Consider the following 15,456-nt stretch of genomic DNA (forward strand, 5'->3'; position numbering starts at 1 on the left):
GCTCAGGAGGTCCCATTTATTCAATGAGGTCCTTAATGTCTGTGCTGCTGGGGTTATACATAGAAAGTGGTCTCCTGTGCCCATGTGTTGTAGAGTATTTCCCACTTTCTCTTCTATCAGGTTCAGTGTGTTCGGACTGATATTGAGGTCTTTAATCCATGTGGACTTGAGTTTTGTACATGGTGATAGATATGGATCTATTTTCATTCTTCTACACATTGACATCCAGTTTTGCCAGAACAATTTGTTGAAGATGCTCTCTTTTTTCCATTGTATACTTTTAGCTCCTTTATCGAAAATCAGGTGTTCATAGGTTTGTGGGTTGAAGTCAGGGTCTTCTATTCGATTCCATTGGTCGACTTCTCTGTTTTTATGCCAATAGCAAGCTGTTTTCAATATTGTAGCTCTGTAATAGAGTTTGAAGTAGGGAGTTTTTTGGAGTTAATCTTGTATCCTGCCACATTACTAAAGGTGTTTATCAGCTGTAAAAGTTCTTTGGTAAAGTTTTTGGGGTCACTTATGTACACTATCATATCATCTGCAAATAACGAAAGCTTAAGTTCTTCCTTTCCAATACAAATCCCCTTGATCCCCTTATGTTCTTATTGCTATTGCTAGAACTTCAAGCACTATATTGAAGAGGTATGGAGAGAGTGGACATCCTTGTCGTTGAACCAGGTATTTTGATGCTTCATGCCAAATCATAAACACAGCTACAAGCTCTCCACAAACTAGATCTCCTTTTTGTCATTAGGGAATGTTTTCCTTACCAGCTTGCACCCAGAAAAAAAAAAAAAATACGTATTACAGGGATCAAGGGTAACAACTATAAAGTGCCAAATTACTCCCTAGCCTCTGACAACAGTGACGGTGTCTTATGTTGCGATTTCCAGACAAGTACCCACACATAATCTATTCAGAGGCAATGCTCTAGAATTAGGAAGAGAGGAATGAGATGCAAGCTGCAAATACCTTCCATGTAGGAAACATTATCTAGAGAGAAGCCAATACAGCAAAGACAACCAAGGAAATGGAGGAAGATCTAAGAACACAAACATCATCTGAGCAACCTGACCCAACCCTTCCTTCAGCCTAGACTGGCTTTAACTTTCTTGTATTAACCACTTGTATTACTTACTTTTCTTGTTGCTGTGGCCACTTGACAAAAACAACCTAAAGAACGAAGAGCTTAACTCGGCTCAGTTTACTAGCTTCATTATAGCAGGAAAGTCATGCTGGCAGGAGTTTAAGGCAGCTCGCCACATTACATAGCAGCAAGCAGAAAAATATGAATACTCATACTCAGCTTGCTTTCTCCTTTTCATTCATTCCAGGATCCCAGGTCTTAGAATGGTGCCACCCACATGAAGAGTGGGTCATCCAACCAAAGTTAAACCAGTGTAGGAACTCCCTTACAGACCAGAGATTTGTGAAGGAGTTTCTCCCCTAGGTGATTCTTGAACTGATCAAGTTGGTGAGCATTAAACCGTTTCATTAATAAATACACCCCCAAATCTGTTCAGACTAATTTGTACCACTGAACAAGAATCACAGTTCTATAGCAATGTTTCCCCAGTGTTAGTTAGACCTTGCAAGCCACAATATCAACTTGGTCAGAAAGGGATACAAGAACACAACTGAATGGCAGTTGAAGCCCAGACTCATGAGTAGAAAAGGTACTGAGAAAAAAAATGACTGTTGAGTGGACAGCATTACATAGGACACACATATCATCGCCCCACTACCACCCACACCCACACCCACACACGGCACAGGGAACATCATGGAGGAGGGATTGCAAAGAATATAAGAACTAAAGAATAAAGAGAAGGGCCATGATCAACAGTCTTATGAGCATAACATGCCCATGACACTTAGGAACTCATAACAGCTACAATTGCTTATAGAGAGTCCACACAAGACTGACTCAGTAAATTCACTCACAGATAAAAAAGGGGTTCATGGGGAATTACAGACTGCTGTTAACAGCAGATGAAAGCTATTAGAGAAGTAAAAAATTCATTGTTGGCACTGATGCTCCCTCCACTGACTTACTCATGCTCCATGGAAAGAAATGCACCCATATTCAAGATAGCTCTAGTTAAACTCAATACATTATTAAGCAAAAGCAAAAGACACTGAACTTGGATGGAGACTTGGAAAGAGCATTTGGGGGTTGGTGGGCATGAGTGACAGTCAGGCAGGGTCGAGGGATGAATGTATCTATGATGAATTATATGCATGTAGAAAACCAACAAAAATAAATTATTTTTTTAAATTGAAACAAAATTAATTCTACAACATTACTAAATAAAGATTATGTGGCATTTAGTACAATTCCTTGCCAAAATCCAATATGGTATCAGGAAAAAAATCTTAAGCTTTTAAATCTAAGCTGGTCTCTATCCTGACTGGCTTAGAGGACTAGGGCAAGTGAACAAAACTTTTATCCTGTGTTCTTCCCACCTTTACAACAGGACCATTCACTGTGCTATAATCACCGTTTAAAAAAACAGTCTGCAATGTCTGACACACAGAAATGGCAACAATGCCAGTTGTTTAAATTGTCAATATCACCATTGCCTTCTTAAATTGTTATGCTAACTGTAAAAATACTTTTACTAATTCTTTTGAAAATTTCATGCATATGTGTATATATGCATACACACACACACCCCTTATCGTGATCATCTGCATCCGAATTCTCCCTTCCATTCTTTCTAGATTATTATGCTAATATTACTAGCTGTTTTCCTACATCGCCAAAAGCCTGCTTTCCCTTTGATTATTATTTTTCTTCTATTTGGTTTGCTATGCTATGCTTTACTATGCTTTGATGTGGTATACTGTGATGGGCTGCATTCTGCTCTGCTGTGGTTTGTGGTAAGGTCTGATTTTGTAAAGGTGTAATTATGTTAAGCCATGCTAGGCTGAAAAGCAAAACTCACTCTGCCTCAGCCTCTAGAGTGTTGAGGCTTTAGGCACAGTAACCATGCCAAGTCATATGTTCACATCTGGAACTGAGTTAGCCCCGGGGGCCTCTGCCTCTTTCACAGGGCATCTCTCACATTGACTCAGTTTGCCAGGATCACCATCAACTCACCAATTTCCCTCTGACCCATCTGCAGAAAGGAGTCCCTCACTGCCAGAGCACAATTTAATCTATTAAACTGTTGATGTGAAATCTCTCACGAGGCAAGGGATGTGACTAAGAGGAAGGGAACAATGACAGGAGTGTGACGCTGGGTTCCTGTCACCTCCATTCTGGGATGGACACAAATGGCTCCACTGTGAAAGACAAATGATAACTCTTCCAGAGGACCCAAGATAGTTCCCAGCACCCATATCAGGCAGCTCAGACTGAAACTCCAATTCCAGCAGATCTAACATTTCTGGTCTACTTTTGCAGACATACACACAACTACACACAATTAAAAACAATAACAATAAAACTTTAAATAAAAAACAATCACCTCTGTTCAGCAAATGCATAGCTCTGTCATATTTATATTCAGCCTTGCTAACTCAAGCTCCAAATATGGAGCCGAGGACCTAATTAAAAGGTAGCCTTAAGCTGTCAATAAAATTACATACAAAGGAAATATTCATATACATAGTATAATTTTGTTGAGACAGTCTGTCATGTAAGATGCTTTTTCTAATTCAAGTGTGGGACAAATTAAAATAAAAAGTCTCCACATCTACACCACCCTTGCCTCCCTCCCTCCCTGAAGCAGTGACACAATCACCAACAATCAAGACACATTCAAAGTTGCTGGCTGGAGAAATGGTGAGGTTTGTCTTTCCTGTTCATTTCTGGAGAGTGGCAGCAATAGTCATTCATGTTTATTTGTTCAGGGAAGGCAATTCCTTTGCCTCATCCCCAAGCTCTCTTGTCAGTGTGAAGGATCATCTTTCATCCCCAGCCTCAGCCTGACAGTTCCTACAAGACTCTCCCCCAGGACCCTGCCTTTTCCACCATAACACACACACCTGTCTGTCTTCCCCATGAAACAGTGTATGTCTAGATGTATTATCTTTTATCTTCAGCACTAGGTTTACTGAGGATGTCAACAAGCAAGAAAATGTTGAGGGTGTAAACAAACAAATGAATCAAGTATCTGGTTTCAGAAAAGCCAAGCCATTCACCAAGGTTCAACTTTCTCCTCTGTGTTTACACAGGGACCATGTGACCAAACAGGCTTTGGACATCTTTCTTCCCACTTCCTACCACTACAAAAACTTATATTTTAGTTTTAGTCTAGTTTTTTCTTTAACTCCTTGCCTTACTAATTTGCTCCAACTACCTGTGGAGATGTGCCATATGGCATTTCTCAAGACAGGCAATATTAACCCAATATTTTACCCAAGGAACACTAGAACTTCCAGGACCTTTCTAGGCCTCAAACAGATGGTCGGGCCCTGCCCCACCTTCCCTTTCACTTGGCTTTTGTTCTTACCTTCAAAGCTCCCAGCAAATAAGTAAATCCAGGTGATGGCTGGGATACAGAGCAGAGTCAAAGAGGCAGCCAAAAATTTCCGTCTCCCTCTGCAAATTCCCAGCATCCTCTCAGAAGTGGCAATTTCTAATTTCAGCACCTTGTCTCTGTCCAAAGCATGAAGTCCTCAGTATCCCTCATAATACTTTCTGGAAGGAAAAATAGAAGAGGAAGAGCTGAATCCCATTATGATGAGCAGACGCAGGCAAAATGAAAGAAAAAATATCCCATAGATCCTAAAAATAGATTCCCAGGGCCATGGCTTCCTTCTCACCTTTCTATCTCAAGAGATGATAAATGATGCTATAGTCTTGCCTTTTAAAACAGAGACACCTAAATAAATAATGAGGTCTTCAAGGAATCTCTCCCTCCCTCCCCCTTCTCTCTCTCACATGCATTTAGATAGTATATATTATAAACAAAATACTAAACAGATGTGCTATCAAAACTAGGACCTAAGCTGATATCAAAGAATAAAGTGTCCTGAGTGACCAACTAAAGAACATGATCCCCAAGAAATTTATATGGACCATTGATTAGGGCAAGAAAAAAGTGTTAGTTTAGCCATGTATGGTCAACATGGCAGACAGCTCTTGTGTTCCTAAAAGAAAACACCCTGATAGGCAGCTGAAGCAGAATGAAGAATACACCTAAAGAACAAGGGCTTGGTTAGATCACAACATAGCCTGTTGAAACAGGACTGTGGTCAGAGCAGCTAAAAATATCTCAACTGTGAATCGTCTGCATAGCCCCCTACTCTGGTAGATTCATAAAAAATAGAAACAATGAGAATGGACAAGAATTAACCACCTTGGACCATTACAATAAATAATCTTTAAACCAAAACAAAATGGCAGTAATGGGTTAAAAGAAGAGAAAGAAGATTGCCGGGTGGTTGGTGTTGGTGCAGGCCTTTAATCCCAGCCTTTAATCAGGAGGCAGAGACAGGTGGATCTCTGTGAGTTCGAGGCCAACCTGGTCGACAAGAGCTAGTTCCAGGACAGGCATCAAAGCTACAAAGAAACCCTGTCTTGAGAAAAACCAAAAAACAAAACAAAGATAGCATAAAGAGCTCATGATATTCATCTCAATATTTATACACACACACACACACACACACACACAGAGAGAGAGAGAGAGAGAGAGAGAGAGAGAGAGAGAGAGACTCTCTTCCTGCTGACTGCTGATCCAGATGTAGAACTCTCAGCTACCACTCTGGCAACCTGACTGCCTGTGTACAGTCATGCTTCTCACAATGATGATAATGGACTAAACCTGTGGACTGTAAACCAGCTCCAATTAAATACTTTCCAAGAGTTGCTGTACTCATGGCATCCCTTCACAGCAATGGGACACTGACTAAGACAGAAGTTGGTACAGGGTCAGAAGTACTGCTGTGATAGGCCTGACCATGCTTATTTTAGAGGAATGTGGACTTTGGGACTGACTGGTTTAGGAAAACTTTAAGCTGGCCTTAATGGGCCATGCTAATGGAAGCATGAAAGATAGTGCTGCTGAGGGTGATTTGAACTGTGGGAGCTCAGGTTAAGGGGTTTCTCAGAAGGAGCATATTAGTATTAGTTTGTGGCCTAGAGACCCATTCTTGTAACATTCTGGCAAAGAATGTGACTGCTTTATATTCTTGTCAAACAAAAGTGTGTCTGAGGCTAAATTGAAAGTTTGGGATTAATAGCTTTGGCAGAGAAGATTTCAAAACCGCCTGGTATTGACTGTTTTGTGGTTATAAGTGGCCAGTTTTATGCTAATCTATAATGAAAATAAGCAAGCAGAGAATAAAAAAAATACATAATGTTTGAGAAAGAAACACCAGAAAAGAAGTTTTTAAGAAAGCCTGATGCTAAATGTAATAAAGGGAGTGGTGACCTCAGGGCAAGATCCTACCTAGCTAAACTTCCAACTTGTGAAAGGGAATTAAAATTTACAGCTGTGAGTGGTGGCACAATGAAGGAAAAATTATCCATTATCATCAAGTAGGCTTCATCCCAGAGATGCAGGGCTGGTTCAACATAGGCAAATCTATCAATGTAATCCATCATATAAATAAACTGAAAAAAAAACATACGGTCATTTCATTAGATGCTGAAAAAGCATTTGACAAAATTCAACACCCTTTTATGATAAAAGTCTTGGAGAGATTAGGGATACAAGGGTCATACCTAAATATAATAAAAGCTATATACAGCAAGCTGACAGCTAACATCAAATTAAATGGAGAGAAACTCAAAGCCATTCCACTAAAATCAGGAACACGACAAGGCTATCCACTCTCTCCATACCTCTTCAATATAGTGCTTGAAGTTCTTGCAATAGCAATAAGACAGCATAAGGAGATCCAGGGGAATCAAATTGGAAAGGAAGAAGTTAAACTTTCGTTATTTGCAGATGATATGATAATGTACACAAGCGACCCCAAAACCTCTACCAAAGAACTCCTACAGCTGATAAACACCTTTAGTAATGTGGCAGGATACAAGATCAACTCCAAAAAATCAGTTGCCCTCGTATACACAAAGGATAAGGAAGCAGAGAGGGAAATCAGAGAAGCATCACCTTTCACAATAGCCACAAATAGCATAAACTATCTTGGGGTAACTCTAACCAAGAAAGTGAAAGATCTTTTTGACAAGAACTTTAAGTCTTTGAAGAAAAAAATTGAAGAGAATACCAGAAAATGGAAGGATCTCCCATGCTCTTGGAGGATCAACATAGTAAAAATGGCAATTCTACCAAAAGCAATCTAGAGATTCAATGCAATCCCCATCAAAATTCTTCAAAGACCTTGAGAGAACAATAATCAACTTTATATGGAAAAAAAAAACAGGATAGCCAAAACAATCTTATACAATAAAGGATCTTCTGGAGGCATTACCATCCCTGACTTCAAACTCTATTACAGAGCTACAGTATTGAAAACAGCTTGGTATTGGCATAAAAACAGAGAAATCGACCTATGGAATCGAATAGAAGACACGGATAATTATGGTATTTTACATCACAAAACCTGATCCAAATTTCAAGGATAACACAATCATGAGTATACTTCCAAAGGAATAAACTTGATACAGTAGGCAAATATCTATCTAACCAGGCAGCCATCTGAAGTACAAGAATATATTCTATGAGTATAATAAATATATAATAAAAATATACATAATAAATGATGAACATGTGTGTTTAATCACATGAAAAATAATTTTCATAGTAAAAGTAATTGCTGGGCACAGGACATGATAATTTCACTATATATCACTATGTATTTTCCAAATGTTATACAAGTAGCACATATTCCTTTTATAATTTAAAAATATTTTAAAAATCTATTAATTTTTAATAGATATTATATTTTTAATGTAATATTAATATGTTACATTATATTGTTTGTCATTCAAAATACCTCAGCACTGTTAGTATTTACAGGCTAGATACAGGAAGTTGATTTTTGTTGTACCCTAATTGTAAGTACCCCCTCCAAGCGACGATTCTGGACCATCACAAGGACTCATTCTCTACGACAGTCAGCTCTCATCACTACTAGAGATCAGCTTTTCAAAAGAAGCGTGGAAGAAATGACGTATCGTATATTCAAGATATGTGGATTGTATAGAATTACTTAATAGGAAGACATGGTAACATCTCTGAAAGTAAAAAAAGAAGAAAAAAAGAGTATCTAAGAAGAAAAAAAATGGCCCCAAACCTTAAGAATATGGACCTGTCATGATTAGAGAATACCAATGTTCACTGTCCTAATGACTGGCTAAGTCTTGCCTGTCTCTTATACCATGCTATCCCTGTATCAGATGCTGTCCTGGGGTGTTTTTCATCCTTTCTAGAATCTGATAATGACTTTTGAGTCCTTGGTGCCTCTGTGAAAATATCCTAGTAAGTAAGGCTGATCTGGAGGCTTTTGCCTTCTACTTCTGAACACCAGTTTCTCTGGCCCTGGCCACTCTATTGAGTCTCAAATTCATATATACAGTAATAGATACAGCTGTGTCTAGGACCCAAACCTTCCTTTCCCATCACCTGTGCTGCCTGGACCTTTCCCTCCTCACAAATATCAGCACCATTTACTTAGGTACTTGATCACTCTTAATTCTATATTCATCTTTCTCACCTTGTCCAATCCCTATAATCCTTAAATCCTGTCATTTTCACTTTCAACGCATGCTTCAAATACATCCCAATTTTACCACTTTCTCCTGCCATCACATGAGGTATGGTCACCACCACCTTATATTTAGTACTATTGTATCAGTCACCTAATTCAAATTTCGTCTAAAATTATTCAGTGTTTCTCAACAGCTCTTAAAATGAATCCCAAATGCTTGGCCATGTCCATGATCATCTAAAAACTTCTCTAACCTCCTCTGACATTTCTGTTCTCTTCTGCTCAGCATGTCTCCCTTTTCACCTCTGGACCTCACCTCATCAACTCCGGCACTCTATTCTTGATGCCACAAATCTGAATCATCGTGACCTCTGCTCCACTGTCTTGCTCCCGTCCATGCAATCTAGAGCTTGGATGCTGAGATCAGAGAACTCTTTGCTAATAACTCCATACCTAGGGAGCCCTCCCCAATTTGTCTATCACCATGCCCTGGACATTTCCTTCATAGTTCTCATCAAATTCCAAAGTGACAAAATTCTCTGAAAAATTGTTTTTCTATCAACCATCATACCCAGTAAATTTTAATTTCCACTTGAGCATAAATTCTAACAGCTTCATCATTGTGGTACTTGTCCTAGTTAGAGTTTCTATTGCTGTGATGAAACACCACAAACAAAAGCAAGTTGAAGAGGAAAGGGTTTGTTCTGTTTACGCTGTTCATCATTGAAGACAGTAAGGACAGGAACTCAAACAGGCTGGGAATCTGTAGGCAGGAGCAGATGCAGAAGCCATAAAAGACTGCTGCTTACAGAACTGTTATGGTTTGATCAGCCTACTTTCTTATAGAACCCAGCACCACCAGAAAAGATGTGGCCCAAGCCATTGCGGCCCTCCGGCATCAAATACTAAGAAAATGCCATATAGGTTTACCTACAATCTATGAGTGCATTTTCTCAATTGTAGTTTCCTCCTGAGATGATTTTATCTTCTGTCAAACTGACATAAAAGTTATCATCAGTACAACACCCGTGGACTCAGGCAGCAATGTCTAATGCTTGCTGAACACATAACAAAATGTACATATTCTGTACTTAGTCTAGAATTCTTTAAATGTGTATTTTTTTAAACAGTGGTCTGGCAGCCAGGTTTGTAATATAGGAAACAAAATCTGCACACAGTTCCTGAAACAGGTCCTCTAACAATAATATATCCTGCAGACACAGTCAGATGCAGGGCAGGTCAGCAGCAAAGTTTGTTTTGGTAATTTTCTCTCCTTCTCTGCCTGCAAGAAAGACTACTTCACACTAGGTCTTGAATCATGTGTACATGTTCTGGACATTACAGCCATAGCATCTCCTGCTGAAGATAGTCTTCAAACTAAAAGCACATACAATAAGCCTAGAATAAACACTGAAACCCAGCTGTTCCTTGTATTGTAAAGGTCATTCAGGGTCATTTCCCACCCGTCCCAATTTGTCCTGATCCCGCTGTGAAATCCAGTTCTCTGGCTGTAGAAAAGCATAAGGCTTTGTTTTGTTTTGTTTGCTTCAGAACCACTGTGCTGTCACAGATCAACAGCAGTGGTCTACCCAGAGCTTCCAACTCAGTTTCCTTTCACCTACTTCCTTCAGCTCTATGGCTCAGACATATTTACTGTCAACAGAGAATTCCACTCATCCTGCCTCTTTCATACGAAAAGAAAACGTGATCTGCATGTGGTAAGAGCCACATGTGTCATTCACAAAACACAGGAATCTGGAAACATGGTAAAATTGTCAACTGTCACCTGTTGGTCACCCTAGAAAAGCCATTTCATAACTGCCTTCAGCACTTTGATGTGAGAATCCATGGCTATATCAAATGCAGGTGAAAGGAGCCAGAGAGAGACAATAAGATAAAAAATACACCAAAGGAAGATCCATGTAAGAAGCTAGGAAATTAAGATTAAAATTTATTAGAATTAAAATTAATTAAAATTAAAAGTGCATTTATAAAACACTTGTCCAATCCAATTCTAGGACTAAGGAAGACACAAATGACTTCTTGGTTTCTATCTGTGAATCAGGAAGGAAGGAGAAAGCTAACTATGTGCACCGTGTGCTGTGCGGTTGCCTCCGGGCCACTTCTTTGTAAAGGGAGAATTACAGAAATGAAAAGAATGTTCTTTTATCTGCAGAAGGGAAATGGAAAACACTCTGAACTCATCATTCAGTATGCTACTACTCCCTCTAAACCAACCATATTCATGGTTTAAAAAGAGATGACCCTGTGAAAAAACTTAAACAGTAGTACTTACGCCCACATACTTCCCACAAGTGACTAAACCGTGGCTTAAAACATCAAATGGAAAATTCTAAAAATTAGTTTATCACATGATATATCTGTGTGAAAATGTATATGAATGACCCTAGTATCCTGAATATCCAAGCAGTATATGCTACCTGCCTGTTAGTCAACTACCAAATGTCTCTGCTAATCACTTAACAATTGTCTCGGTTATGAGATCAACTAAGAGAGAATCTTAGCAATGAGGGCAGGAGATGAAAACTAGTTAGTCAGCTTAGACAGGAAGCCCCAAAGCAACAGGCTCAGAAATACCCTTGTCTGGAGAACGAACTTGTGACAAAAATAATGAAATTCTGGACCAGACATTAATTCTTCCTGATGAACAGCTTTGGAATTGGATATCTAGATATTCATGGCAGAAATAGACTGTGTCTATTTCCCAATGTCAACCCATCTCCTAAATAATGTTTGCGTCTCCAATTTTGATCTGATAACATTACCATTATTATTGAAGGCCACTGGGAATATCAAGACTCTATTCAGGCTCATTAAGAAGCTATATTTTAAAAGGAGCTATTCCAAGAATACAATCTACCTATGGTTTTACCCATGACTTTCAGATCTGCCCCAATATTAGCATAATACGCACTACCAATGTACTGCCTAGAGTTGTCAGTCCAGATAGAAGCTGGAGAAATGGCTAAACTGTTGTGTACTGCTCTTACAGAGAACCTATGTTCAGTTGTAACCATCCATATTCACTACAAACATCCAGCTATAACTTGAGCTCCAGGAAATCCAACAAACCTTTAGTGGATTCCATGGGGACTTACACTCAAATGCATATGCACAAACACACACACACACACACACACACACACACACACACACACACACCTGCACAAACATATGCATATGTGCTAGTGCACATGCACAAATACAAAATAAAAAGTTTTGAAATAAATATTCTTTAGAAGTAAATCCAGTGTCCTTTGCTTTACAGAAGCTTCTCAGGCTCAGGAGGTCCCATTTATTCAATGAGGCCCTTAATGTTTGTGCTGCTGGGGTTATACGTAGGAAGTGGTCTCCTGTGCACATGTGTTGTACACCCACACACTGAGACAATGGGGATGTTCTATCGGGAACTCACCAAGGCCAACTGGCCTGGGTCTGAAAAAGCCTGGGATAAAACCGGACTCGCTGAACATAGTGGACAATGATGACTACTGAGAACTCAAGAACAATGCCAATGAGTTTTTGATCCTACTGCACATACTGGCTTTGTGGGAGCCTAGGCAGTTTGGATGCTCACCTTACTAGACCTGGATGGAGGTGGGTAGTCCTTGGACTTCCCACAGGGCAGGAAACCCTGATTGCTCTTTGGGCTGACCAGGGAGGGAGACTTGATTGGGGGAGGGGGGGAAAATGGGAGGCAGTGGCGGGGAAGAGACAGAAATCTTTAATAAATAAAATAAAATAATTTTACAAAAAAAAGAAGTTAATCCAGATGTGTCTATTAATCATCTAGCCAAGGGATTATTCCTCAGAAAGACTGGGATACTAAGGAGATGAGAGGAATAACCACCCCTTAATGAGAATGTGATTTTCCTTCACAGAAATCCTAGCCTTGGTGAAGGCCATGTAGCTCTGTTAAGTTAACCTGCTTTCTGAACTATAACTCAGAAAAATCTCCTTTCCTTTTTATTTTCCTTTTTTGTATCTCTTTGCTAAACATGTTTTCCCTAACGATTTGGGCTTTTCCACCCTCTCTTTGAAGCTGCCTGCCTTTCATCATGCAGCTGCAATGCTGACCTCTATTTAACCCTAAATAACCTTGTCCTGTCCTCCTCTCCATAACCTTATCCTGCAATGATGGAGGAAGGTCATTGGTTAGTTAAATAAAGAAACTGATTGCCCTGATAGGTTAGAACATAGGTGGGTGGAGTAAACAGAAGAGAATGCTGGGAGGAAGAGGAAGTGAGCTCAGAGACGCCATGCTCCCCTCTCCCGGGCAGACGCACGCGATGAAGCAAGCCGCCAGGTCAGACATGCTGAATCTTTCCTGGTAAGACCGGTGCTACACAGTTTATTAGAGATGGGTTGATGGGGATATCAGAATTAGCCAGTAAGGGCTAGAGTTAATGGGCCAAGCAGTGTTTAAAAGAATACAGTTCTGTGTAATTATTTTGAGGCATAAGCTAGCAGGCAGCCGGGGTGATGGGGACGCAGCCCTGCCGCTCAGATTACTACACTGCAAGCTGCTGAAATTTACAGCTTGCCTACCATGTTGTTTTCTTGCAAATTCTAATAAAATGGTCCTCTACCTTCCTACTGAGTCCATTTTTAAATTTTCTTATTAAGAAGACAAAAGTTCAAAGGCAGGACCCCAATTTCTCTGGTGACATAGTGCTTGGTTCAAACAATCCTTAAATGGTAGCCTATTACTCTAGCCTATTACTCTGTCACAATGCTGTCATCCACCTCACTTCATCTCATTACATAAGGATTGATCATCTCACATCAGAAGAATGCATCAGATGAATGCAGAACCAAAAGATTCTGTAAAACTGAGAGAGGCCATACCCACAACACTTTTATTATAATAGATTATTATAAATGTTAATCATTCTCAGTTATTGTTGTTATTCTTTTAAAATACATTTAAAAATTACAACTCATCATAGTTAAATGTGTAACAAGGATAATAAGTGTAGGACTCAGTACTGTCCATGCTCTAAGGCTGTATTTGTGTCTCAGAATATACAGTCTATGGAAAACCGGGAACAAGGACAACTACATCTCAACACTTAAGACCAGGAAATGATTCTTCCTGAGAACAACAACTTCTCTTGTAAAACCCACTCTCTTTCCTACAGTCCCATTAAAAGCATAGGGGTAAAAATGAAAAGGAGAAAACTGTAATTGTATTATTTTTACCTCACCAGGTATAGTCAAAATTAAGCATTTTAATATAAAATAAATGAATCATTTTCCACATTGTTTTACACCCATTTCTTTACATCTGCTCTTCGCTTACATCAAAGGCACATTTCCATAGTTCAGTAGCCAAGGTTCACAGTCAGAATGCTCCATAGTATAGTTTTTAAGATGCCCTAAGCATTCACACTGGAGTGTTACAGGAGGTAAGTATAAGTACAGACCACAGAATCGTGTTGAAGCAGAGGACCCAGAAGGCTGTGTGGTAATCTAGATGAATAAATCGAAGCAGTATTAGTCAAAAGAGAGAGAGAGGGGTAGCTATTTCTGAGCTTAGGAAAAAAAATCACTGGGCAACTATAATATATAGATAGCTGTTGACAGTTTCTCAAGGCCCTAATTCACAGAGGCATTATGGCCCACCTATGAGACTCTACTTACTCAGAATGGCACTGAGACTCAAGGAGGTTAATGCTGAGTTATATGAAGGATGCACTGCTTCCCTCTTCATGCCTTTCCATCTGCTGCCTGCTTTACCTGCTAGGCTTCCCCAAGCTCTATTTCAGCCAAATAACTGGGAGGTGATTCTGATTCCGCCCCTTGAAAGGCATCAGTCATGATCTAGAGACAATTTTGATGGTCATACCTGGAAAGAGAACCTAATGATTGGAGATCAGAGATGCCGATAAACATATTACAAGGCACCGATGAAATAGACCTATAAGGAAAGATTTCATAAAACTTGAGACAGGGCTGAGATGGACAGGCCTAGCCCAAGGTGTCACTCCTTCAGGAAGACCCTTCCCTTGTAGGCAGAGTCAAAGGATGCTGCAGATGAGCACATGTACAGGAAGCTGTGTGAATTTCCTGGAGTTGTCTTTCCTCTAAAGTGGTCTCTCCAGGGTTAGTGAGGTAAAATATACATCTACTGGCAGCCAACCAATTTCCATAACTTTCTCACTTTGTACAGTCTGGGTTTTGTTTCATAGAGGCAGGAACTCTAGCTTAATAGCTGTCAGAGACAGAAAGTAAAAACATTATTCCTGACATAGAATTCTTACTGTGACAACACAGGTTAGAGAGGCCCAAAGCATAGAAAGACTGTAGAAGAAATGAAAATTCCATTTCTGATGTTAACCTCTTTCAAAAGTCCACCACCAAAAAAAACTTAATGTAAGTAGACCCTCTAAGCCGAAACCCTTATCCAAACATCACACTGCAACTTCAAGAAAGTGGAGCTTCGGGTTTTTCTCCATGTCCATGTTTATCAGTCCTTACATTCACAGACCCAGGAAACCAACCTTTGAAGTGTTTTGATCTTGATTCTTGTGATTTTTTTTCCATTCTGAAAAGATGTGATTTAAACAGGCAGGCTTCACATTTTCATTCTTCCTAAGCAATACCTCGAAGCTTTGAACAAGGGTTGCCACTAGAGACACTTCAGCATTCCTGAAGGACTTCCTGGTGTTTGACTGAGAGAGTCCTTATGGTAAAGAAAACTACTAGAAAAGGTACAAGGAAATGTCTGGGGTCTGAGGACAGGATCGGGCCACTCTGTCCCAGATAAAGGAAATGTCTGGGGTCTGAGGACAGGATCGGGCCACT

The 15,456-nt window shown here is 39.7% G+C and overlaps 1 protein-coding gene across 5 annotated transcripts in view; it reads right to left on the minus strand.

Annotated features, from left to right (window-relative positions):
• The window catches only part of Large1 (LARGE xylosyl- and glucuronyltransferase 1), a 573,700-nt gene that overhangs the window by 395,401 nt on the left and 162,843 nt on the right, over nt 1-15,456 (minus strand). For 4 of the 5 annotated variants that reach the window (XM_026777408.1, XM_026777405.1, XM_026777407.1 and 1 more), the window contains one exon: nt 4,461-4,648. The exons of the other annotated variant lie outside the window; for it this stretch is intronic. In XM_026777408.1, coding sequence (XP_026633209.1) covers nt 4,461-4,566 — 106 coding nt within the window. In that variant the 5' untranslated portion in view covers nt 4,567-4,648. The remainder of the gene's footprint in view (nt 1-4,460; nt 4,649-15,456) is intronic. 5 annotated transcript variants of the gene reach the window in all.

Source organism: Microtus ochrogaster, unplaced genomic scaffold (genome assembly GCF_000317375.1).
Source record: "Microtus ochrogaster isolate Prairie Vole_2 unplaced genomic scaffold, MicOch1.0 UNK63, whole genome shotgun sequence".
In the NCBI taxonomy this organism is placed as follows: Eukaryota; Metazoa; Chordata; class Mammalia; order Rodentia; family Cricetidae; genus Microtus; species Microtus ochrogaster.